General features: G+C 42.7%; 1 protein-coding gene across 4 annotated transcripts; it reads left to right on the forward strand.

Annotated features, from left to right (window-relative positions):
• On the forward strand, window positions 1–23,929 carry LOC135377877 (enhancer of mRNA-decapping protein 4-like). 4 transcript variants are annotated; one of them, XM_064610605.1, is made up of 26 exons: window positions 1–201; window positions 702–834; window positions 1,842–1,941; window positions 2,005–2,110; window positions 2,245–2,437; window positions 2,565–2,721; window positions 2,776–2,880; window positions 3,334–3,446; window positions 3,526–3,609; window positions 3,728–3,823; window positions 4,319–4,418; window positions 4,947–5,118; window positions 6,027–6,117; window positions 6,471–6,565; window positions 6,643–6,711; window positions 8,399–8,557; window positions 12,218–12,526; window positions 14,252–14,444; window positions 16,142–16,401; window positions 16,515–16,670; window positions 16,742–16,857; window positions 17,260–17,425; window positions 19,298–19,526; window positions 19,611–19,812; window positions 21,409–21,572; window positions 23,272–23,929. In XM_064610605.1, the coding sequence occupies exons 1-26, from the start codon at window positions 111–113 to the stop codon at window positions 23,453–23,455; spliced, it is 3,843 nt and encodes a 1,280-aa protein (XP_064466675.1). In that variant the 5' UTR covers window positions 1–110; the 3' UTR covers window positions 23,456–23,929. The 4 variants fall into 4 exon arrangements, with proteins under 4 accessions (XP_064466675.1, XP_064466676.1, XP_064466677.1 ...); XM_064610606.1 differs by having other exon boundaries at window positions 705–834; XM_064610608.1 differs by lacking the exon at window positions 1–201 and adding an exon at window positions 366–640.
• The last annotated feature ends 1,153 nt before the right edge of the window (window positions 23,930–25,082 follow it).

Consider the following 25,082-nt stretch of genomic DNA (forward strand, 5'->3'; position numbering starts at 1 on the left):
CCATGATGGTCATCATCATCCAGTAGGCAGTAGCGAATGAGTACGAACGAATGGCGTTTTGCTAGTTTCGGTGTTCGTATTGGGAGCTCTCTGTGAGATTAAAAAAGAAAATGAGCAGTCACGATGTCAGCATAGATCCTAATGAAGCCACGAAGCTCCTGAAAGATATACTCCATGTAGGAATAGCTCACTCGGGTGCAGGTATGTCAACTGTTTGTGGCAGTGCCGTATGGCATGCTGTGAACGAGCGGAATCCAAGACATGAAAAAAAAGAGGAAATGATAAGAACAAGAGATTTACGCTTGTGTTGTTTGCTTTCTATGACTCTCTCCCATCTACTTTCTCGGCTGGGATTGCGTCATTCTACCAACCACCTAGCATACCTGTGGCTTTGTTTTCTTGTGCCACACCGTGTGACTTTTAGATCAATCACGTACTAATTCATTAATGCACAACAAATTTCATATTAGGATAACCAGATGGGACAAATAATTTGTAACCACTAGCGTCTCTGTGCGCGGCATGCATGTGGTGGTGTGCACTTGCACCAAACAATGCTTTCAAGTGTCATCTGGACTTTGTAGGGAACACCGTGCATGCTGTGCTGCAACCATCCCACGTTACCTATGAGATGTCATCGGTTTGTAACACTTTGCACTGAAAGCATAACAACATAAGCTTGTTGTTTTTTCTCTTTGTAGCAGACCTGGCGTCTACAATGACAGCGAACGGGACCATGGAGCAAAATGCCACCGGCCACGTTGGGGGATTTGCGGGAGCATGCGGCGAGAATCTCATTGACTCTCTTTTTCGTTCATCACAACAACAAATTATGTAAGTTTTAAGCTAATTTAGGGTCATGTGTGACTGTTTTGCAACACAAGGCTGTTAGTGTGGTGTCCTCAACGTATGTAATGTCGCGCACCTTGAGGAACGAAAAAGTTTGATGTCGAATCTTTATAGTTTCGAATTCTGCCAAGCCCTCGAATATTTTCGGAATTTCTCGTTGTTTGGGAATGCTGCGAAAACAAATTTGTGGAGATATTTTGTCTGTGCTTTTGTGTCATGTCCTGATACCGATATCAAACTTGACACTCCATAGCACTGCGTACATGAACTTCAGTTGAGTTGAGTTCTTGCTTCCTTCGTGCTTGTCAGTTGAGAGCCAGAAAATCTAATTGTACCTTCATTAGTAGATTCAGTTTTAACAAGCATTTCTAGTTTATCTCAGTCAATATAAATTTTATCTTCTCTGAACACAGTGTAGGATGGAAAAGCGTAGTATGGTTGCATGCTGGGTTATAGAGATCGCCAGAGCTGATTACCATATTTGTGAAGCTTGATGGCTTTTCGAGTTACCAATGCAAAAACATGCTGAAGCAGGCAATAAATGAAAATGTGTTTGTGACATGATTCTGATGTGAAATTCAGTCTTGTATTTATTTATTTGTGTTTGCCTCAGATCTTATGCAGCATTAAGCTGTAACAAGCGATACAAACTTCAGCAGCCAAACAAAGGAAACTAAAGGAGTAATGAAGAAGGGAGGAAAAAAAGTTACGTAAAGCCCCACATGCAGATCAATGCACGCTACAAAGCAAAACATCTCCACAACACCAGATAAAAGAGTTCCTATTAACTATAGCCTTATGCATAAACATAAAAATATAGGGCAAAGAAGATTGTACTGGATGTTCAGTTTGTGCATTTCCCCTCACATTTTGTTAGTTGCATGCTGGCCCCACTTTACCTTGGGTGTCGTTTATGAATGACTGCGGACATGTCTCATGCTAATAGCACGCAATGTATCTTGAAACATTGCTGAATTGTGTCTTACTTTCAGCCAGATAACTGGTAATGAAGACGATGCATGCACCAAGGTCCTTGCAAAGGAAGTGCAAGTATTTGCCAGCCCCTTACATGATGGAGCTAGCAGTAGTAAGGTAAACTGTCTTATTTGCTACTACTTTTACTATGCTTACTAGTTTTGTTACTTTACCTTGAAGATGAAAATCAAGAACATTGTTGACTATGGATGGGAACATAAGTACAGTGTGGGACAGCTGATATGTCTCCACTTCGAAGGAACCTATGTGGCATATGCAATAAGAGGTACATTTTTTTGTAGCTTTAGTAAGCATCTGTAAAGTAGCCTAGCTGGAAGTATGAAGTTCGCTTAGAAAATTGACGAGAAGTCGTGCTCTAGCCGAAATGACAGTGAAATTGTTGATATGTGCTTGTTACAGCTGCAACATCTCCATCTGGTGCTGTAAGAGTGTTGAATCACAAAACAGGTGAACGAACCCTTATCAAAGGCTTGCGGGGTCTGGTTCGAGATATGGCATTCGCTCGATCTGTCACACGTGTTCTACTAGCTATAGTAGATGAGTATGGCACTCTGTATGTATACGAGATACATGACGAAAGCGGCACGCTCACGTATCCTTTTAGGATGGTGTTTCGCAGAGAAAAGTAGTGTCAGTTGTGATGTGGCACGAGATGATTTCTTTGTCTTGCTACATTTGAAAGAGAAAGCTTTGTACAACCTTAATATAATGCACTTCAGTCCTGAACGACTGCTGCAAGTAGACAGGCCCTCGGACACGTCTCCCAGTGATTACCACCGTGTTGTATGGTGTGCCTATGTCCCAGATGAAGGCTGTCATGCAACTGATACTGATGAAGATGCTTCCCGCCTTCTTGTTGTCACTATGGAAGAAGAGGTGTGGTATACATGTAGTGACAGTGACAGAGATAGCTGAATGTTAATTTCTTAGGCTGAGGTTTGGAATATCGGCACTGTGATCAAAGAGTATGGGCGTGGAAGCCTCACCGTCGATAAGGTGCACATGGGACTTCAGAGGATTACAGAACATAAAAAGGTGCTTCAAAATCTTCTGTACTCTGCGGGCATTTCTGAACTTTAGTCATTTTGGAGTTGGTCGAAATAGCTTTTTCCAAACAAGTGTATGGCGCAATTGTTTGGGTTGCTAATGAAGAGCTGTGTAAGGTAATTTATTACTGATGTATTTTGTAATGACAGTGTATGTGCTAAAAGAGTCTGCAACATCATCTGTGGTGATTTTTTTACTGCCATGGCTGTGGTGCTAGGATAATTATAACACGTCACTCTGATAGTTGTACTTAAACCAAGCCATTGTATGAGCCTGCTATGTCTAGTTCACTTAACTTGCATAAAAATATTAGGAACACCCAAATTTATATAATTATTGATTTGCAAAGATACCTCAAAAGAAGTGAAAGAAAAAAGCAATTGATAAAAGTAAAAGCATGTCCTTCTTTCATCATTAGAACTAACAGTGTTTGTTCAACAGCCTATAGCCGATGCTGCTTTTGCCCCTGATGGTACAGCTCTTGCCACAGCCAGCTGTGATGGAGAGGTCATATTTTTTCAAGTGTACACCCAAGAAGCTGACGTAACACCTAGGTACATCCCTTATCATGCAATGGTTGTGTGCTGTGCATTCACTGCTACATATAGTGGAGCTAGACTTATTTTCTTGTAGGTGCTTGCATCGGTGGGTGCCTCACAATAACAAGCCACTTTCTTGCCTCTTCTTCCTTGACAATCTGAAGACATGTACACAGGAGTATGTGTTCACATTCATCCAAAGTGTGATGTTGTGTGATTTCATTATACACATCACGTGCCTGTTCGTATTCATTCTGTGTCATTTTTCACATTTTGTGTTTATCTTAATATCCTAGCACGCAATTCTGGAAATATGCCATGACTGGTTCTGAGAACAACACTGAGCTCAAACTGTGGAGTTGCGAAAGTTGGGACTGCTTGCAGACAATACGGTAAATTCTAAACTCCTGACTATGATTCTTACAAACGTTTGTCCTACCAGAGAGACCTAAGATGTCACGTCATGTGTGCGATGTACGTGGATGCATGAAATAATTTATAGGTCACAAGTTAGATATGACACAAAGTATTTCCCCACACAGGGCATTATCTATAGTAGTGTTCAAGCTAACAACAGCATTGCCGATTCCTCTTTTTCTCGCTGTATTTAACCATCAGAAGGCAATATAGTGTTTGAAATGCTGAACGTAGAATTTCTTTGTGTCATATTTACCTTTGACGAAGGTTATTTTCATATTAAATGTAATACAAATATATTACGAAGTTCTACTTCAGTGCCAGAGATGCGGTTCTTAGGTTGAGCACACTTGTACAACCATGGTTCTCAACTAATACTATCGACTCTGTCAAAGTTTGCCACTTACAGACGAGATTCTGATGTGGAATCTATGTTCTTGCTTTTCATTATTGTGTTCTTCTGTATCCAGATTTTGTGGTCCCGTTGGAGATACTGCACAAGCTCCTGCTTTAAAGGCAAAGATTGACTTGACAGCAAACTATATTGTCCTGTCAGACATCAACAACAAGGTAATAATGCATCTAGAAGGCATAAAAGGATAAAGTTAAAAAAATAAAAAATGTTCTTTTTGAGTGTAGTATTTTTTATAGTACGAGTGTTTGGTATGAACTGATATGAGCTCATTTTAGCTCCACTGGACGCTCGTGCTGTGTTTCCGTGCCCCTTTACCTCAGTATTCTTGTTGTGTTACTTATATTGAAATCAATGACCCCTAAACAAATGGAGTACGTGGAGGGGGTGCGGTGGCTCTGCTAATCTTTCTCGTCACACGAAGTAGAGGATAAGCATAGAGTCTCGATCTGTCACTGTTTCAGGCAGAAGACTATTCTACTACTGTGTTGGTTAAAAGTATTGTTTTCTGTTTATCAATCTGTTAATCTATCTATCTGTCAATTTTCTGTTTAAAAGTATCGGTGACTCCTGACTTAGAGCTTATCACTCTATTGATACCTTTACATGATATGTGAATATAAGTGTTCAGTTGAATTTGCAAAGCCGCATCATTCGTGCATCAGCTTAGTCTTCTTTTATTGCAGGTTGTGTACATTTTGCATGTACACCAAGCGCCTATAACAATGCAGGCTAAGGTTGTGCTACTTGCTAGCTTTCCTGTGGTATTGCCTGTCCTCAATTTTGCTATCGTGGAAGCAGCTCGATGCAAGTTCAAACCATCTACTGATGCAGAGCACGTGGAGAAACTTGAAAATGGTGACCCAGTTTTATCTCGCACAAAGTTTGGCGTTGTCATTTTTATTTTTCTCATAAAATGTGTGTACCTTAAAGCAAGCATAAAATTTCCTCAACACCCCATAAAATTTTTGCTGAAAATTGCTCTTCCTGTCGAAGAACTGCAGAAAAATTTCCCGATTAACGCATGCTGTTTTTAAACAGATGCGGTTTAAATCTCCTCTGGACTTCTCCCCGTCCTCCTCCTCCTCGCTTCTTGACTACTACACGCATGTCCCTGCCGCCGTGTTGCGTATGCACATGACTCGCAGAAAGGAGCGTCCCGCTAAGTCATTGGCGTATGATACGGGGGGGGGGGGGGGGTGATGACAGTTTCTCCGCATGACACTCCTGCCACTGCGCATGTCCCCAAGTGTATCAACTTCATCTAAACCCTCTCTTTAGAAAACCGTTCACTTGCTGAACGTAAAACTTTGAGAAAGGAATCGTTTCATAAGCCGTGTTTACATGAACTCGACAGAAGCAGGTAGAGTTGGGTTGTTGGGTTTTACTCGCTCATGTATACGCTGTCGGGTTGTGTTGACACCGCGTCGAGTAGAGTCAACCCGACAGCAGGGGGTAGGTTGACTCGACTTGACACGCTCGGGCTAGTCTTGATGCTCGACTCGCTAGGCCCTGCTGCTATGGCCTCCAGTTGGAGCGAGTTAATGTAAGCAGCATCGGGTCAGGTTCAATTCAACCCGCTAGTCAACTCGACCCGCTCCTGTTGAGTTAATGTAAACGAGGCTATTGTGCCGGCTGATTCTACCTTTAAGTAATTTTACTTAGTCTGTGCACTTGCCTCGTAGTATGTGACTCATGATGAGGATGCCTTTTTTTTTACTCTGTTTTACTCCGTTGACGTCTCCTAACACCCTTTACTTTTGCAGATGATAGCAATGTCGAAAGAGATGACGACATCTGTTGTGCAGACAAGCGTGTTGAAGGAGCATTAGTGAGACTTTTTTGGATGAACACAAAGTAATTATTGCACTTCTACTCAAGTGATTATTTTTCTTAATGTTTGGTTTTTGATTAAGGGTGTCGGGGAGTGACTAATGTCCCACATACCATGACAATACTTAATGCCCTCATCTCACAAATTAGAAGTGGTTAATCTCGCCGTCTTAATAATTCACTAATTCGGACGGAGGCACGTTTGGGGAATAGTATTTTGTGGTACGTTAATCCTGCACCACAGAGTTCTCAGTGGTGTCAGTTACTTAGTGGGACTTCAATTACTTGCAAAAACAGTATTCGTGAAATTCATTAAAATTTACTTCTCGCAAAAATTACTAATGAATGTCTGTTATGTTATGTCTGTGTTCCCACAGGTCATTACAGTCATGTCACATTGTCTATCAAACGCCTCAGAGTCCTTCGATTGCATCAGCAGTGTCTCTTAGTACTCTTTCGCAGAACTCACTAGGTAAGCACGTAATATATGTTGAGGCTTATCCTGAATATAAAGTCGTTTTTAACTCTCTGTGAGCTGTATTAAACTAGGCTGCACGGACCACCTCTCGGACCTCAGCCTTGACACTGAGGAATTTGAAAAGACGAAAAGAGAAACCTGTGAGTGACAATGCTGCACCTTTTGCCTTTATTTCGTTGTACTTGAATGTGAGAATTTGGTAGTGCTACAAGATCCTGGTGTAAATTATATTGATACAGGGTTCCCACTGGAAACTGACATACAGTGGAGATTATTTTTAGCCACCATCATGGTAGCTTAGAGTTAACCGTACACACTGATTTGGCTATAAGCAACCACACTCAATAAGGATGCAATACATTAAGGAAATCATGTAATGTTGATAAGTGTGAGCATAATTTTCTTCAAAAGGGCTCTTCGTATGATGGAATAATGTATCTGCGTCATCTGTTTTGACCAGCAAAGATGCCAGGAAAGCTGCCATTCAAACCATAGACATAGCCTATCATAACCCGATTTCTCCTGCAAGTATTGCAGAATGTTACGTGAAGAGCCTTTTTGGGTGCTTGAAGTAGTGGCCGGAGAAGATACTGGTATCAAGTAAAATTGTCATTGTCATGTAAAGTTGTAAACAATAAGACAGTGCTAAGTTGATACGTATACCATGGATTGTTGCCTCCTAAATGATTTTGTAGGGTACTTTAGCCATGATCAGCATTGCAAAATTGTGGAAGCGCACTTGATGTTTTCTGAGGGCAGGTTTGATCTTGAGAGTGACAGTGATCGCAGATTTTGAAGCTGAGGCCTGGCTGTTCCCCAAACAGCCTCTGAATAAGTTTGCTACATGATACTTGGCAGTATGTAGTATGACAGTTAAATAATAACCTCTGTTATTGGGTAAGGATTTGCACAAATACTAAGTCTAATATAAGTAGCCTGAAAAATGACATTCAACTACATCAAAATAACCACAAAAACCATTCTCACATAAACAACATTTTTGTGAAAAATTATTTGGCAGTACTGTGACCAATAAATCCTTTGGGGCCATATCTAATTTCTGCATGAAAAAGCTACATCTTGTTGTCTGTGCAAAAATCAACAGGACACCAAAGTTTGTGTTATTGGGTTATAACAAATAATGGTGCAGATGTGCAAGAATCAGGTTGACAATTGCTGTATTTAATCAAATAATATAAACTAGTAAGCTTATGGAATGGAATCAAATGCATGAAAATACAGTAGTCTATTGTAAATCTTACCCTGATGGAACCATGAAATTCGGTTTAAATATTGGGTTGAAAATACTCAGAATGTTGAAAGGAATGGTGGTAAAACTCTCGAAATAAAGGTAATTTTTATTTGGCAAAGTAGTGCATGATCTTCTGCTCTTATGTGGCTTTAAAGTGTGCATCTGAAAGGATGCATCAGCTTGTGTTGATATCTTTGGATGCCCTTTTGGTATTGGCTCTCCTTCTTGACCTCTGCAGCAGCCACGTATGTATTTCACTTTACGGATGCAACTCTAGCACGCAAAGAAGCTATTTTGATGCTGTCCACGTGACATTTCAGCTTGTCCTGTTTCTGTAGGAGTCCTTGGTCCAAATTTTCTACTGCTGCATTCTACATTCACGTGTGCACATTCATTTGGGCCAAATTATTCGATGCAGGCTTCTCCTGCCTTCCAGTTGTACATAGCAATGTGTGTACTTGGTAGACCCTTTTAACACCATTAAATGGATGATGATTTATTGTACTTTAGTTTTTTAATACTTATGTAGCCCTAATTTTTAAGCATGCATGCAGTTGAGTTCCTGTGCTTTGCAGGGAAAGCTGGAGGCGAAGGCGATGGCAAGAAAATGCAAGTCTTTGCAGGAGGCGAAGTACTCCTTACCCCAAGTGATTTTGCTTCTCCAACACACTCTGGATCTGTCCTCTCAACTACTGTCCAGACTTCACAGCCACAACCATCACCATTAGATGCAGGTAGAGTAAAGTCACATTGTGATGCTTAGTGTCCCTAGCTTGCCATTTCTTGTAATTGGCCATTTCCCTCAGATTTGTTGGTTTTTCGCGGAATATTCGATTTATTACAGAGTAATGTAAGGATTTTTATTGATCTGACATTTTCGCGGGTTAAACCCAGTCGGTCCCAATGGCAGTTGCCTGATGCACTTATACTGCTGGTACTGCCACAACTGAGACTGCCGCGCCAGACTGCCACGCCAAAATTTGGACAGCAATGTGTGGAAAGAAATCGTGGGAGTTCAGGCTAATATTCTTTGCACTCTGGAAAGCTACGTGCAGAACGTGTAAGTGATATGGCTGGCCATTACACTGCAACTTCATTTAGCAGCTGCAATTCCCTGAAGATCACTACTGCAAAATTGGGAGCCGGACGTTCTTGGCAGCGTGGGTCATGTGATGCCAGCGAGCCAATCATGAAGTGAATGCTTCTTGTGTGCCACCACCACCAGTGTCACCAGGTGGCCGAGTACTCGCTCAAGTACTGCAAAATAGGATGATGGCAGCATGTGCATTGCAATTCTATTTGCCACAACGGGTGTCGTGTGATGTTATGTTGCACCTCTGAGGTACAAGACTGGACGCTTTTATGAGGGTGGCAGCATTCCTTTTGCCAGAGTGTGTGCTAAATCTGTGGATCATCGATGACAATCGATGTCTACCTAGGAAATAACCATCACGTGAGTGCTGCCAAGCGAAAGCATGAGGCAGTAAGCCGATAGTTGCACAGTGGGTTCTGAATACTGCAAGAAGGCGTCCAGGACACCAGAACTGACAATGTTATAGGGGTCCTGATCTTGACCAATATTCCACGAGAGTAGGTATGCAACCCGAAAGTCTAAAGCTGCCTGCAGACATGAGTTATCATCTGTGATTTGTCCGTGGGCCAGATGCACTGTGCCTTCGCATACCTTTATGTATCTCTTGTATTAGGCTGAGATTGACTTATACCCTATGCATTTCTGCCATCTTGGGAGAATGCTGCACCTTTTCTTTTTGTTGTTGTCTCGCGCCCGTGGAATCCCAGAGATTTGTAAATCCTCCTCAGTGGAAGGAACCGCAGGAAGATGGGGATTTATTTTTGTTATTCCTACATAGTCTAGGCCAATGCATTGGCCCAAGCAGGAGAGGCTCAACATAATTCAAAATCTAATACAAATGAGTATGTTTATAACACTGTGCAATATCTATATCATCACCCACCTCCTCCTCATCATCTTGTGGTTCAACTACTATATGGTACTACCACCACCAACAGGGACTGGAGCACAAAAGACAAGTAGACAGGACTACAGTCTAGCCCTGTCTACTTGTGCTTTGTGTCTCTGTCCCCACCACCTACTCAGGCTGAAGGAAATGATACCATCAATATTTCTAAAATTGCGAAGACACAGGCAAGCTCAGGTTTGCCATGACGGAGTCCATCAATACTTCATATTTCTGGTTACAGCAAGATCTCATTAAATGGAACCTGAAGAAAAAAATCTGTCATTTATCAAGAATTCCATTTATTGAGGAAATGAGCCTATCCTAGATGCTTAGCCAAGTGGCATTGACCACCGGAAGTGGAAAGGCTCAAATTAGGGTGCGCGTTGCAATGGCTCTCGGTGAACAACTACTACTTTATCTGAATGATGATGATGATGAATGATGATACCCCATTGCAGGCGGTAATGTGGTAAAATTGAATAATGAGCTGCCTCACAGTAAGGATCCAAGTCCTACGGCGTCCAAAAAGTGCTTTTAGGGTAGAGTGTTGGTGGGCTGGATTTGGCCATGGACCAAGCAATTTTGACATAGAGAGGGGCCGAGAGTTCAGCTGATTTAGAGACACTGAAAGTGTGGTTCTGAAAGCTTGCTAGTGCGGGCAGTGGAGAAGGATGTGCTCTAGATCTTCCAGATCACCGCAGTGATGGCATCTAGGAGAGTTAAGTTGTCAAAAGAGACAATGCCACTGTGCTGTAAAAGCCACATTGAGTCACATCTGGTGAACTGCATCTGAGTCGCTTGAGGCGAAAGCACCTAGGAACCTGTCCTGTTTTCTGTTTACCCAGAGATGCCAAAATTTTGCTTCCAGTTAACGGGAACATTTCCGTATTGCATAAATACAATACATACCATACTGTTGTTCTGTCTAAGGGGCTTCCATTTAGCAAGATTCCACTGTAATTCAAACAAATGCAAAAATTTTGGTTGGCCTGCTTGTGTTTTCAGTTTATTTAAGAACCACTTAATTTGAACAGCGCTTTCGCTTAGTTCATACTTTTCGTTCGCTCACACAGTGCTCTTGGCGGCAAAAAAACAGCTCTGTGCCCAGTAGCAGTTGAAGATAGGCATTCATAAGGTACTGGATGAGTGAAATGTCAGCAGTTTAAAGGAGCAGGGAAGTGACATCTACCAGCTCACGTGGCATAGTGGTTAGGATGGTCGCCTTCCTCGCCGAGACTGGGAAGTGACATGGGTTCAAACCCTGGCTGTGCTGTCTGAGATGTTCCCTGGGTTTTTTGCCAGAATTTCGAGACGAGTGTGGGCACAGATCCCCCTGAAGTCCACCCTGGACGCACATCAACCCCCGTGTCCCCCCACTTCTTCCTCCTGTCCTCTCTCCATCTGTCCACGTCTGTACGCCACTCACAGTTGCTTTGCTTTCAGCAATGCGAAAAATAAAACAAAATAAACAGTGACATTCAGCATTGCTTGCAATCCTGCTTCATGCATCAAGCAATCTATCAGACATTGCCATACACCATACAAAAAAAAAAAAAAAAACTGAAAAAAAAACAAAAAAAACAGCCATGAGTGGTGTGGTGTGAACTTGGAGGTCTAGCTTGAGGAGCTCCTTTTATGACGTGATCAGGTCTATGTGATGTACCGTTACTGTGGCAAGCAGCTGCGAGGTCACATTTCTTACTGAAAATTCTTCTGCTATGGACATAATGGGCACTACTTGTGTCGGACTTGTCGCTTCCATTAATTCCTTTTCGGGCGGTCTGAAGGGTGACAGGTACCAGCGGCATGGCCGAGTGGGCTAAGACATCCGCTCGTTGGTGGTAGCCAAGGTCGTGCTGAAGTCTGGGAGGTAGTGGGTTGGAATCCTACCGCCGGCTGTGCTGTCTGAGGTTTTCCCTGGGATTTCTGGAGATTTTCCAGACGAATGTCGGCACAGTTCCCCCGTGAAGTCTGCCCAGGACGCATACTCACCCCCATGTCCCCCACTCCTTCCTGCTGTCCTCTCTCCATTTGTCCACGTCTGTACGCCGCTCATAGCCACAGTTGCTTCACAGCGCTAACATGCAATAAAAGAAAGTAAAGGAGACAGGGGGTTCTAGATCGTTGTGCAGATGAAAAACCTCTCTTTCTTGTCAGCTACAGGTCGGCTACTGTCATTGTTCTTGCACAAGAGCGCATGTTACTTGTTGCACATTACACCACTGGCAATGTAGAAAATAAAATGAAAAAGTGTGGATATTCATACATGTCAAGTGCTCTTGTAGATTTTCAATCATTTTCAGTCAGTCATTCATTTTCTGTCTTTGTACAGTGCTATTGAACATGGTTCTGCACATCTACTCGCATGTGCCTGCTAGCAGTTACAGGACCCCCTATCTTTTCTTCTTGCAGGGTCACTGGCGCTTTCGCCTTCTGTAATGACATCTGCAACTGAAGTCAGCTCAACCCCCTTGTTGAAGTCTACTTCGCCAGCTGATCCCCTCACTGGTTTAACTTCTATAGATGCATTAGTGCTAGACATTTCGAGGAAAAGTGACACCACTTCGCCTGTGCCTACCTCAGAAGGCATAGGGTGCATGGTACCTGAGAAGCCATTGGAAGCCCTTCCACGCAAATTGTCACAACGCAGCACAGCAAGCTCCTCGAGCCAGGAAGTCGCAGAGATCTTGGCGCCTTCCACACTGCTGACCCATGATCATGGTCAGTGGACCAGTGGGTTACATGCCACGCATGCAATGAGTATTGATGTGTCTGTATGAATGAGGTGCATAGTGGCGACTACTTCTATACACTGCGCAAGTAGGTCAGTTGTCTGCACAGCTCCTCAGTTTCCCCCTCTACCTCATTGCCCATGAACTGACCTCATTGGTCCCTTTCCCAAACAAGGGGGTTGAGGGGATAAATTATTTCAACGTTGAGGCGCACATGGTTTCTTCTGTGGACACACGCAGAGAACCACGCCGATCTACGAATACCTCCTTTATTGTTGCCTTTTTGATTGGGCAGACACCTCATCACGTGGTTTCTCCAATATTTACCCTCTCCCCTGCGCAGAGACAAACTGTCGTAGCGTATTACTTGCAAAGTATGCATGCATGTTCATTCTGTGTGTGTGCTTGAGTCCATGCTACTTCGATGTGTGCATGATTTTTTAAATTACCCTGCCAGAATAAGAAGTTGTAAGTAAAGCCCTGCACTATCCATGAATGTCTGCTGTTAGTATACTTGTGGGTTCGGATAAGGTATGAATAATTATGGTAGCATACTGACCAGTTGTGGGTCATAAAGGATTGGTAGGTAGCTGATCATATACAAGTTGTTTCACCTAACATGATAAAAAATCGTATGAAAAAACCTGTCTTATGGGGTGAACGCTATTTATCGTGGGGGAGATTTTGGCAATACTTTTGATTGAGCACTTTTATCATATTTAATTCATGAGAAATTGAATTGTTCCAAATAATCACGGAGATTTGCAAGTTAGCCTCACTTTTTTTCCTTTTCCTTTTTTTTTTTTGCACAAAAAAAAAAAAAAAAAAAAGCGAAAACAGTCGTTTTGAGGCGTGCAAATTGTTGGCCGAGCTCTGTTCTCTGTCAGGTTAATGCAAGTTGCGGCAGAAGAAAAACAGTCACCCGCCCCTTCCTGTTTCCTTCTCGCTGTTACTTCCGATAACTTTGTGTTGCAACCATGCTGCCGTTTTCACCAGAGGCTTGGGAAAGGAAAAGTGAAAGGGCAGGGGGCACATGGCCTCCTTGCATCGCTTCTTTCGGAGATCTGGGTGCGGCCGACAGTTTGCACAACTTGGAACTACGGTTTTCGCTTTTTTTTTTCTGGCTATTACCATTGTAGAAGTGAATGTATTTTCCAATAGAATGGGGTGCTTTCTGGTTCAGTAAAAAAAATGTGGGGTTGACTTGGCAAATTTTGCAGTTTAATTGGGAAACTTCAATTTCTCAAGAATTAAATTTGATAAACAACAGACAAGCAGATTTTTTGATACAATTTTTTATCACCTTAGGTGAAACACCCTGTATATGCACATAAACCACACGAAAGTATAAAACCTGTCAGGATTTTGTTTGCACTGTGCATTGATATTGAGACGCCAGTGTTCCCGACTGGACTTGGTCCTGCAATGTTGGTATCCTCCTGCAGAGCAAAATTGAGTGTATAGAGTAAGTTACTGAAAAACCTGGTATGTTTGCTGTGTCCAATTTTGTATGCTTAGGTGGAAAATGAAGTTTATAGCAACACAAAAATAATTTGATGTAAAATAAGTACAGGTGTTTAAATCGTACGATAGCTTTTCAAATCCTATCACATTCATACTATTTTCTAACATGAGTACACTTTCTTCCCTTATGTGCTTCTATGTGGTGTATCTTGGGTTCAGGTGCAGTGACACTTTGATATATGATCTGTAGTTGGAAATAGCACTGAGGAGGAAGAGGAGGAGTTAGACGTGGCTGCAGAATATGATTACGCAGCAGAGTCAAACCCTCCTGAGCACAGAAAACTCCCCCTGGTCTCGAAGACACCAGAATGCCACCTTCCCGAAGAAGCTGTCTGGCCGCAGGCTCTTGATAATTCACAAACCTATCCTCCAGCAACATCGACGTAAGTGTCACTTCTTATGCCTCCCCACAACTATGTAAAAAACTCGTGTAAAAAATTCAACTGTGTGGTGTGTTATAATTAACTTGGATTGCATATGGGAATATTATATCTGGCAGCTGGAAGTAAAATTTGGGGGCAACTTGCAAGTACTGCACTATGGTATCCCAACACATTCCTCACACAGTCGCGATATGGTAATGCCCCACCCTCTGCAACTGACTCTGGTTCATCACCATTGAGCGCTACTGTGTTGCTGGTAGAATACTTTTTTGTATATGACCTCCAGCGTTTCTTGTAGCCTTTCATGCACCAAAGGTCAGCTCTGCCCACATTTGAGTTTTTCTTTTGCCCAACTACAGCGTACCTTTACAGAAAGTATTCTGTGCTGTGTGGAAATACCTAATAGTCATCTTACTCCTGGTAGGCACGTCTTAAAATATATACACATATTACGTATATACATACTTAAATGATATACATCTGCCTAGAGCACTTCATGAGCAGAACATGTCACACATAGTGTTCACTGTTTGAGCTAACTTCACCCCCTGCAGTCTGGGATATTTTTTAGCCTTTTTGTATCCGCACCAGATTAAAAAGCCCTGTTTATTACGATCTTCGCTATAACGATAACTCCAATATTACGATAACTCTGATATTACGATCAAATTGCAGGTTCCTGTCAGCTCTCCCATTGAAGTACATGTAAACAAGACACTGATATTACAATTTCCACGAAAGCATTTGCTCGCGTATAATGATCAGAATTCTCCTGGCGGACGGTAAAACATATGAAAATTGGAAAGTAAGATAGCACGTTTTCATTGAAAACAAATTATGGTGGCATTTTCAAGAGCCCTAGCCTCCGTGAGGACGCAGTGTGTTTATCCTCGCATGACTGCCAGGGATTAGATGATTGGGGACTTCGAAGGGGCGGAAGGGGCTCACGTGAAGTAGGGGAGGTTGTTCCCTCTGCACATCGTTCTCTTGCCCTCAGGTTTTTGTTTTCTGGTTTGCCGAGTGCTACGGCGGTGTCTGTGGTTCCGATGCACGTTTTTGCAAGAAAAGACGCTTTGCTAGACCCAAAGTTGCATTGCACGTGCTTGACAGATATTTTACTAGTGCGAAACTTCGCTGCGAAGTACCGTGGCTTCCAAAACGCATGTTGGCAGACAGATGTGTGTAGCCAACCAAACACGCATTGACGAATTACCCGCGGGGGAGGCGCGTTCTGATGGACAGTGCCGTCCTGACAGTGAGCATGATGATGACTGGATGACGAGCAATGGACGAAGTAGTCAGTCTCAAAGGGTGTGGAGCCTCATATGGTATCAGCGGTTATGTTGCCCTTGGAAAGGCTTTCGACACACAGCTCTGTCAATTTCGAGCTAGATAAAATGCATTTGCGCTTGCAACAAACGTACATGTTCAGCGGGGTTCTACTTGTGCCGTTCTACTTCGTTGACGCGATGCCGACCAGCAATTTCGCGAAAGCTCGTTTTTAACGATAACTGATATAAAGATCGGATTTCGTGTTACTGTGAATATTGTTATAAATGGGCTCGACTGTACCTGCTGGTTTGCCACAAAGTGTTTTGTAGTGACAAGCTCCTGATTGCATTTAATGGTGTTTCAAGCAGTGACACTGCTTATTTAAAGGGATACCTTGATATATGGGGTGTTGCTTTTTTCCGCAGTTTGGAGCACCTGAATAAATTATCTGATAGCTCTACAGAAGGAAGCACTGCAACAGTCAGCTGGCTGGGGAATGAAGTCTGTCGCCTTCAAGGTTCTCTTGAGGTACAGGGTCATCAACTGAACAGCCTGACGGAAGCTATGGAGGCACAGGCTCGACAACTACAGGAGTTACAATGCATGCTCCAGGGACTGCCCCAATGTGTAGTGGAGACACTTTCTGTTGCACAGAGAGAGGCATCCGGAGATGAGCAAACTGCTTGTATCCTTCGTGGTTGTGTATGTCTCTGTTCAAGCTATTTGCCTCCTGCTGTGCAATGTTGAATGGCTTGCACCCTGCTGTGTGTAGTTGTGTTCTTTGACCAAGCATTGCAGTGTCTCGTGTTGAGGCTCTCTTTGAGAAGCTTGAGGATTCACACGCTGTTGTGGCTGAGAAGCAGACCAACGCAGTTGCTCAAACGGTGGCCACCATGCTTGGGACTCGACTAGACAAAGCTATTGCTAATGAGTTTAAAAATTCTGTAATGCCAAGTATGTGAGACCTTTTATCCAGACCTTAAGGGCTTGTGTTGTGATGTCATATATTCTTTATCCCACTATAGCCATGACTAAGACGATGGAAGGAGTGAAGGAAACCACCAGGTATGAGATAAGCCGAAGAATGGAAGCTGCAGAAGCAGCGCTTAAGGATAATGTGTCGAAATTAGTCAAGAGTAAGGTGAGTCCGGAACAGAGATTTCAGACACACTCAATCATAATTGGGATTCCTGGTTGAAAGCTACTCTGTTGGTTTCAGGATATTCTAAAGTGGGGATTGATGTTATTCAGTTGTGTGATCGATGCTATAAATGCTGTTTCAGAACACGCTTTCTTTTCTGCTGTCAATGGCACACAGCATGTTTGTTAGCAGTGTCGTTTGTGAACAGAAAAAAATGAGTTTTTGAAAAAATCTCCAGTAGAAGCCACTTGCGTCAACTGCCATTTATGAATCTAAGTACGCTATGACCTAGATTTGCTGTAGATTTGCTATTAGTGGTTCCTGCAAAAAATATGAAAAATACATCCAGACAACAAAAAAAGTCCCACTTGCGCACTAATGATAAATGAATGCTCATTATAGGGCCTGACTGATGCAGTAGTGCAAGCAGCCAGCTCAGCAGCCCAGGTTCACATGCAAGCCACATGCCGGGAAGTCCTCCAAAATACGCTGGTACCAACTGTGGACCGTATCTGCCAGAACCTCTTCCTTCAACTGAATGATGCCTTCCAAAGAGGAACGAGGGATTGTAAGGATGCTTGATAGACTTTCGTTTTGCTCTCTGCACAGATATGTCGGGCTTTAGACAAAACTGGTTGAAAATTTATGCTTTAGAATTCAGGCTGTTTATTGAGGTGTGAGGCTGAAAAGACAAAACCTGAAGTACGCAACTTTGCCAGGAAAAAAATTTGTGAAGAGGAGCATTTTGTAGAATTATTTTTCTTTTCTGGACAGAGGGAAGATATGAACTTAATATTGGAATCAGAAAGGGGATTATTTAGTTTGGCTTCCACTATTTGCTTTTCTGTAGCATTTTCTTTTTGAAAACATACACTAAAAGTGACGAAACTTCTCAATGAGTGCAGCGTAACTGCGACTTCATGTGCAGGGTTTCCCAAGATAAAGTTATGATATTTTTTGCGCTTCACAAAAAATACCTCTGTAGTGAGGCATGGAGTGATCAAAAGTAAAAAAATGTCAGCTTCCAGGTTTCCTTCAATATATAGAGAAAAAATTAAAAGCCGCTCTTTTCTAATGCGTTGGTGCCATATTTTGCAATTAGCTTGAGCTGTCGGTGCATCGCTGACACTTTGAAATTAACTGAAAGGCATATTCATTGAAGCTAAACAACATAAGTGCATGTTACGTTTCGAGCTTTTAAAAACACAGCAGAATACATACTGTACCAAAGCTTTGACATACGTGCAACGCTTAGCAGGAGGTATAGGCCATTGGAAAAGGTAAGATGGCTGCATGCCTTTTCTTTTTCATGATTTATCCACAAAGAGTTGGACCGAACAACAATTTCTACATTCATTTTAAACGTACGTTTGCACTTTGATGTATAGCGTAGCACTCAAAAGCTATTTTTGTTGATCTTTGTTTAGTCTCATAGCCTGTACTTGGTCTTGGAAAACCTTGTGTGTTCTCAAAAAGCTCATAATTTGCTTTTCTTTTAAATTATTTTATAGCCATATAGGTAATGAGTGCTCAGAAAGGTATCACCCTTTGAAAAGTTGCAGCTTCTTTTTTATTTATCCATTCCGTGTTAGTGCTGTGAAGCAACTGTGGCCATGAGTGGCGTACAGATGTGAACAGATTGAGAGAGGACAAAAGGAAGGCGTGGGGGGAGGGGGCTTAGTGTACATCCTGGTCCGGCTTGAAGGGGAATTATGCAAAAATTCGTCACTTGTAGCATACTTGTAACATACCTTGTGATGTTCAAACTCAGCAGATGCACACACACACACTGTGCTAAAGTATTAGGTAAAAGGTTTGCCAAAGAAACGTCAACACACACCAGCTTAATGTATGTGATGTAATCCTGTATGTGCTGTAAGAAAGGAAGAAAGGAATTCTACTTCTCGAATATTGCACATTTCAATGTCTACCCTGTATGATTCCAGTCACTACAAGTTTTGCATTGGTCATTGGCATGTGGATTCCAAAGTACTAGCAGACATGCACTGGTGATCATAATATAGGAGTAAACATATTGAAGAAAGTTAGGAACAAGATATGCTTCTTTGTTTTATTTTTTTATGCCTGTTTTTCTTGTAACAGGGAGTGTAGAAAGTTGAGCTGCTCATATGAATCCTTTGAGAGACCCTCTAAAACTTGCTTTACAGTGGTGCACAGGACTTGTATCGTCCTAAAAACTGGAGCAGACTGTGCAGACAGCAGAAACTGTGTGCAGAACTCCCTATTGATTTGGCGAGCAAAAATGAAGGAAGGATTCTGTTATTTAATTGCGGGTTCTTCTGCTCTCTCACAGGGCTCTGCCCTTAGAATGAGAAACAGCATAATGATTAATATGCTAATAGTTTTCAGTTACTTCATTTATTGATGCAGAATAGTTCATTACTTAGTTGCTGTATGGTAATTGTACAAATGTGTGCAGTCTTGCATCAGGTTGAACTTCACCTGGAGAAACAGAACAACGAGCGTGGTGCTGAAATGGTGCGCAGAGTACAGCAGAGCATAGACCATTCAATGCAAGGACTTACAAAAAGCCTGCAAGAGTCCTTGTCCCCTCCTGACCTCAAGGGGGCCATGGGTAGTGCCATATTGTCTCCTCTTCAAGGGCTTCAGAACAGCCTACAGCAGAACATCACTCAGCAGCTAAATAGGTGAAAGTGCTAAAGAAAACATTACCTCTAAGGTTTGTTTCTTCTTTATTTTTTATTAATGACTGTACATATATTGTGGAGCAGCCAGCAAGAAAAACTGCAAGCCATGGTTCGGGATGAAGTGAGAGCAGCACTCAGGGAGTCTGTCACGACGGTAACTGGTGTTGACGGAACAACTGGGCGGTCTCAGGTAACGACACCTGTGCCATCATCGGACCCACTGATGCAACAACAGCAAATTACACTGCTTCTGCGCCAGGGGCACTACAATGCAGCATTCCAGCAGGTGAGTGCACTTTTTTCAACATCTTTCTCTCCAGTATGGGTAAACATACAGCTATATTTTGAAGTGCAGAGCTTTTTTTCATGAACTAAGTATAATGATTGTTACAGCACCAGCTATGTTACATAGGGGTTTCAGCTGTGCCTACTGGTTTCACCATAGAGCATTTTGGTAGCCTGAACTACTTTTATTTACAAGCTACTGCTGAAGTTAAAGGGGGCACTAAAATGTAAAAAATAAAAATCATTGTGGAATCAGATACTGTTACCTTCACAGCGATACAAAAGGGACGGAATTCAACCGTTGCAGCGTTCATGGTTCAATCAGAAATTTACGCTTTCCCTCTTACTCTCCTTCACGAGAAGGCCGACAGTGTGGAGTGGGCTCTCATTGGTCTCGTCAAACAGTTTGTCCAACCCTTGTGGGAGATCATTTGAGAAGACCAATTCGATGCCCCTCCGCATTGTCGCGCTGGTTGAGAGGGAGAGGGAAAGTATACAGAGGTTTGCACTTCAGTGCCCCTTTAAAACAAAAAATACAATTGTCATGCACTGGTCAGATGCACATTTCCACAAAAGGGTGTGAATTTATTTGTGAAATGATCCCTAACCCTATGGCATTGTGGTACGTCCCCGCAACTACTCTGAAATCGATGTATTTCAGAGTACCGTATTTTCACGCGTATTAGCCGCGGCTTGTGCGCGAATTTTTCTTTTCCCGGACGCTCTGCGGCTTATCCATGGGTGCGGCTTATCTGTTGGCTATTTTTCCCTGGTATTTTCCCCATACCCCGGATTAAACGAAAGGGCCGACAGTGCCTCATGTTTTTTCGGAACAGGACCGCCCTGCCAGTGCACGAACAATACCGAACAGGGGCCGGTCCACATTCGAGTGGACTGACCTTCCGAATACATTCCCCCACGCAGCTTTAACAAAAGGGGTGACAGTGATTAATGTCTCCTGGAACACCACTAATTCATCAATCCACAAAAAACACGCAACAAGGAACAATCCGATCTTAGTAGAACACTAGAACTGACCTCCTTTGTTATACATCATGCCGACACCGGAATGTGGACCACAGGGTTTATGGCCTTCCCTACGGTCTCCTTTGTCGGCAGGATAATTCAATTCGGGATTCATTCAATTAATTCAATTCATTCGATAATTCAATGCACCTGACATCGGGATAAAACGTGGTCAGCTAAGCGTCAGTTCTCATTTGACCTGGCCAGCAGCATTCGTGGACACTGGCACGGCCGTTAGAGGTAAGGCACGGCTCCAACGCGGAGGCACAGCTACGACAGCGGCTTCAAACTAAAAGTCGTCGACATCACGGACCAGTACGGGAACAGGGCAGCAGGCAGGGAGTACGCCGTCGACGAGCGTTGAGAGTCTATTGATTTAGTTTGTGCATCACTGGTTTAGCGCACAAAGCAGTCGCGTCGTATTACCCGCGGCTTATCTGCGAGTGCGGCTTATCTGCAAAAACATTTTCAAAATGTATCTAAAAACGAGTCCTGCGGCTTATCTGCGGTGCGGCTAATGCGCGTGAAAATACGGTAACTTGCTTACTCATCAACTTGCTTTTATTACTAGGCGTTAACTGCGGCTGACCTGAATATGGTAGTTACAACGTGCGAAATGGTCAACCCCACCAAGTTGTTCAATCGCAACCCATGTCCACTTCAACAGCCAGTGCTACTGTCCCTTATCCAGCAACTTTGTGCAGACCTTGCCACCAAAACCGACACAAAGTTGAGGTAAGGAAACAGCTGTTTGAAGATGCATGAGTGTATATCTCGAAACGTTTCTTTCTGCTTTGTATGTGTGTGTTCAAGGTACTCTGCAACATCTGTATAGTGCTCGATGCAGCCTACTGTACACTTCCATACTTTGGTTTGTTCCAGTGGAGCAGCCTTTGCCACTTACGTTGAATTTTGTCCACGTGGTCTTAGGAAGGAACCACATACCATTCTTAAAGCTTTTCCTTTTACCGCCATTGTTTAGCACTGTGCTGTAGTTCTTGGTAAAGAATTTGGCATATCTGCTTCATGCAAAACACCACCACCAGGAGATTGTTGCAACACAAGCTGGAGATTACAGACAAGTCACAAGTCATGATAAAAAACAACAACAACTTTATTTTATGATGATGATTGGGGAGTTTCATCGCCAGGGGCGATACTCTACCCCACTGCTGGTGGTAATGTGGAAAATGAAATAATGACTCACTTCACAATGAGGACCAGAGCCCTATGACGTGTGTGTGTGTTTATCCTTTATAGATTAAAAAAAGTCTGAAAGCAGCAGAAATGCCATTTTTGTAGGCATGTTATGAGGCCTGGCAGCTATCCTGTGGGAAAGCACATGTAACTACTGGAACTACTTACCTAAAATACATTAATTAACTTTCTAATTGGGTGATTTTGAGAAAATGCAAGACAGCAGAACTGGAGGCAATTATTTAGATGTATTTTATAACGACTAGTAATACTGCGTTCACGGTGGAACAACATAGGGAGTCCTTCTCCCTGCGTTGAAAATTCAATGTAGGGAGAAGGGCTACCTAGTACCTACTAGCCCTTCTCCCTAGTGAATCACTAGGGAGAAGGACTATGGAGGGAGAGCAGCTTGGTAGGAGGACATTGAGAACACACACCATGTCCTTTCCCTTGTTGGAGGGTTCCAGGTGTACTTGAACCTTCTTGACCCACTGATCAAAATGTTACTGAGGAAGGTTGTTCCCTGAACTAGAGGCTAGCAGCTGCACAGGGTGGTATTCCCCGCATTCCACTTGGAAACGAGGTGAAGAAACACGAAAATGTGATGCCCCGGAGGAAGAAAAGTGCAATCGGGTACTGCCATTTTCGGCATGTAGCACCATATGCAAGAGTATAATTCAGAGTTTTTCGGAACATGCCAAATTTTCACTAAAATATTTTTCGTTTTTTTTTTTTGCATTTTGCAAGGTGCAACATGCTGTAGGGGACACTTGTATATTGCCTTGACGCACCTGTTAATTTCTACCTCTACCAAATAGCTGGAGTGGTGTTGGTCCTATGTGCTTTTCATGACTCCAGTGAAATTGTTGAATATTTACTGCTCCATTGCCAACTGTTTGATACACAGTGCCACCGCTATATCACGATCCTTGAAATTCCACAAATTTCCTGAAATCCCCATACAATTAAAATTATTCTTGAGGCACAACTCTGGTAAAGAAACCAGTTTTCCTGCTTATTTTGAATAGTAGCTTCCCAGTTTGTTAGTAGACACCTGCTCTATCTGGTCTACAAACCAAGCTAGGTATTGATCGGTACAAAGCTGTGAAAGGAAAGGTACACATTGTATTGCAGCTGACAACCTGTAATGCACCATCCTTTCCAAGATTGAAAATTAACAAGTGTAAAAGTGAAATGGAGACTGATCTGAAATGACAATATGGACTTTTCTTTCCAGTTATCTGGAAGAAGCAGTTATGAATTTGGACAAGGCTAATCCTGTAACCCAGGAGCACTTGGGCAGCATTCTACAGCTTCTTAGCAAGAAGTTGACTGCATTCCTACACAGCCATCCTACTCACAAGCTGGCTCGAAATGCAAAAATGCTATGCATGGCTACCCAATCGCTGCTGAACAGCTGAACTTACCTGCAACAAGAAAATTTAGTTGCACTGTTCTCTTCTTTTTTGTCAGCTTTTTGCCCATACGGGAGTTAATTTTTGTGAACAGGGGAGTGTGTATTTACATTATCTGGTAGTGCATTTCCTACGTGAACCCCAGAGTCAAGAATTGTGTGCTAATTTTCTGTAGTCGGAGAATGTGAAATAACAGTGGGAAGACAGCATGCCTGTATTTTACCTCATTTGCAATCAGTGTCATGTGTGGAATGAACCCATAATACCCTGTTGTGGTTTTCATCAAGTTTGCTGAGTCTTTTACACGTCATTTTCAGTTTTTGTATTTGCAGTGGCAAATAGGAGCCACTCTTTTGTTGATGGATCAAGTCACTATTGACTGTTAATAAAGATTTTATCATATGTAGGGCTGTAGCACAAGTGTGTACCAAAAGATATACAAGAAATTGAACAAAGCATTTTAATTTGTGCACTACAGTATTTGGTGGCACTGTCCTAATTCATTACAGATAATTTTAACTAGGCAGCTTTTCTGTGGCAGCAAGATTGAACTGGTGTAGCCAATCTTGGTGGTACGTGATCTGTGTCATGTGCTTAGTCCTTTTCTGAAATGGAATGGCAACAGACTTATTAGCAATTAATGAACAGCACTGTTGAAATCTGTGTTGCCCTCTAGATAACAATGAACAGTAATGATGCAGCATTTCTGAAACACTCAACCACATCATTCTTAAAGGAAGGAACAATGTTATCCACAGCATATTACCACACAGGAGGTATAGCAGTAGAAGTAGTAGAATCAAATTATGAGGGATCAGAAATTAATAAAACCTGAAGGACTAAGTGTTGTGGAATTTGAAGACTAGATGCCTTGGCTCATACTATAGTAGTGCAACAGAACAGCAGCATATCTGTGCTGTAGAGACCTATTTCTATTATTACATGGACATACTGCCTTGTGCAATTGCTATGTACAGTGCTGGACATAAGTTTACAGAACACGCTCCAGCATATTCCTTCCTCAGACTGACATGCTAGGAGCAAATGGTACCGTACGAACTTGCACACAGGTGACTGTGTTGTCCCATTCGCTGCTAGCGTGTCACTCTGAAGAAGGAATGTGCCGGAGCGTGTTCCGTGGACTCTTGTCCAGCACTGTACAACTATCAGTATATGAACTGATCAACAAGGGGATACACATGCAATCCTTTAAGATGAAACTATAGTGTATAAACTCTAGCGAAGTTTGTTATCTACAACGTAACATGGTGAACATTTAACAATAGCGCAGCTAGAGCACTGCACAGGCATACCCGAAAGCCCGTGGGCCGGGCAAAACGTTTTTGTGGGCCTGGGCTGGGTTTGACCATTGTGCCCGGGCCGGGCCCGTACATTGTCAGGGCTAGATCGGGCTCGAGCCTGTGTTAGCCACTGTTAACTGTTAGTTAGCCACGGTCAACTTTTACAACCTGCTACACGGGGCCGGCGGGTAAATGAAATTAAGTCATCTAAATCAGGCTATCTAGTGGTTGTGCACAGCTACAGCGGTTAGTACGAACCGATCTGATCGGGGGGGGGGGGGGGGGATGCAGTACTTACTGATCGCCCTTCCGTCTTTCCATGCGGTCATTTT

The sequence above is a fragment of the Ornithodoros turicata genome, chromosome 1 (genome assembly GCF_037126465.1).
Source record: "Ornithodoros turicata isolate Travis chromosome 1, ASM3712646v1, whole genome shotgun sequence".
Taxonomy (NCBI): Eukaryota; Metazoa; Arthropoda; class Arachnida; order Ixodida; family Argasidae; genus Ornithodoros; species Ornithodoros turicata.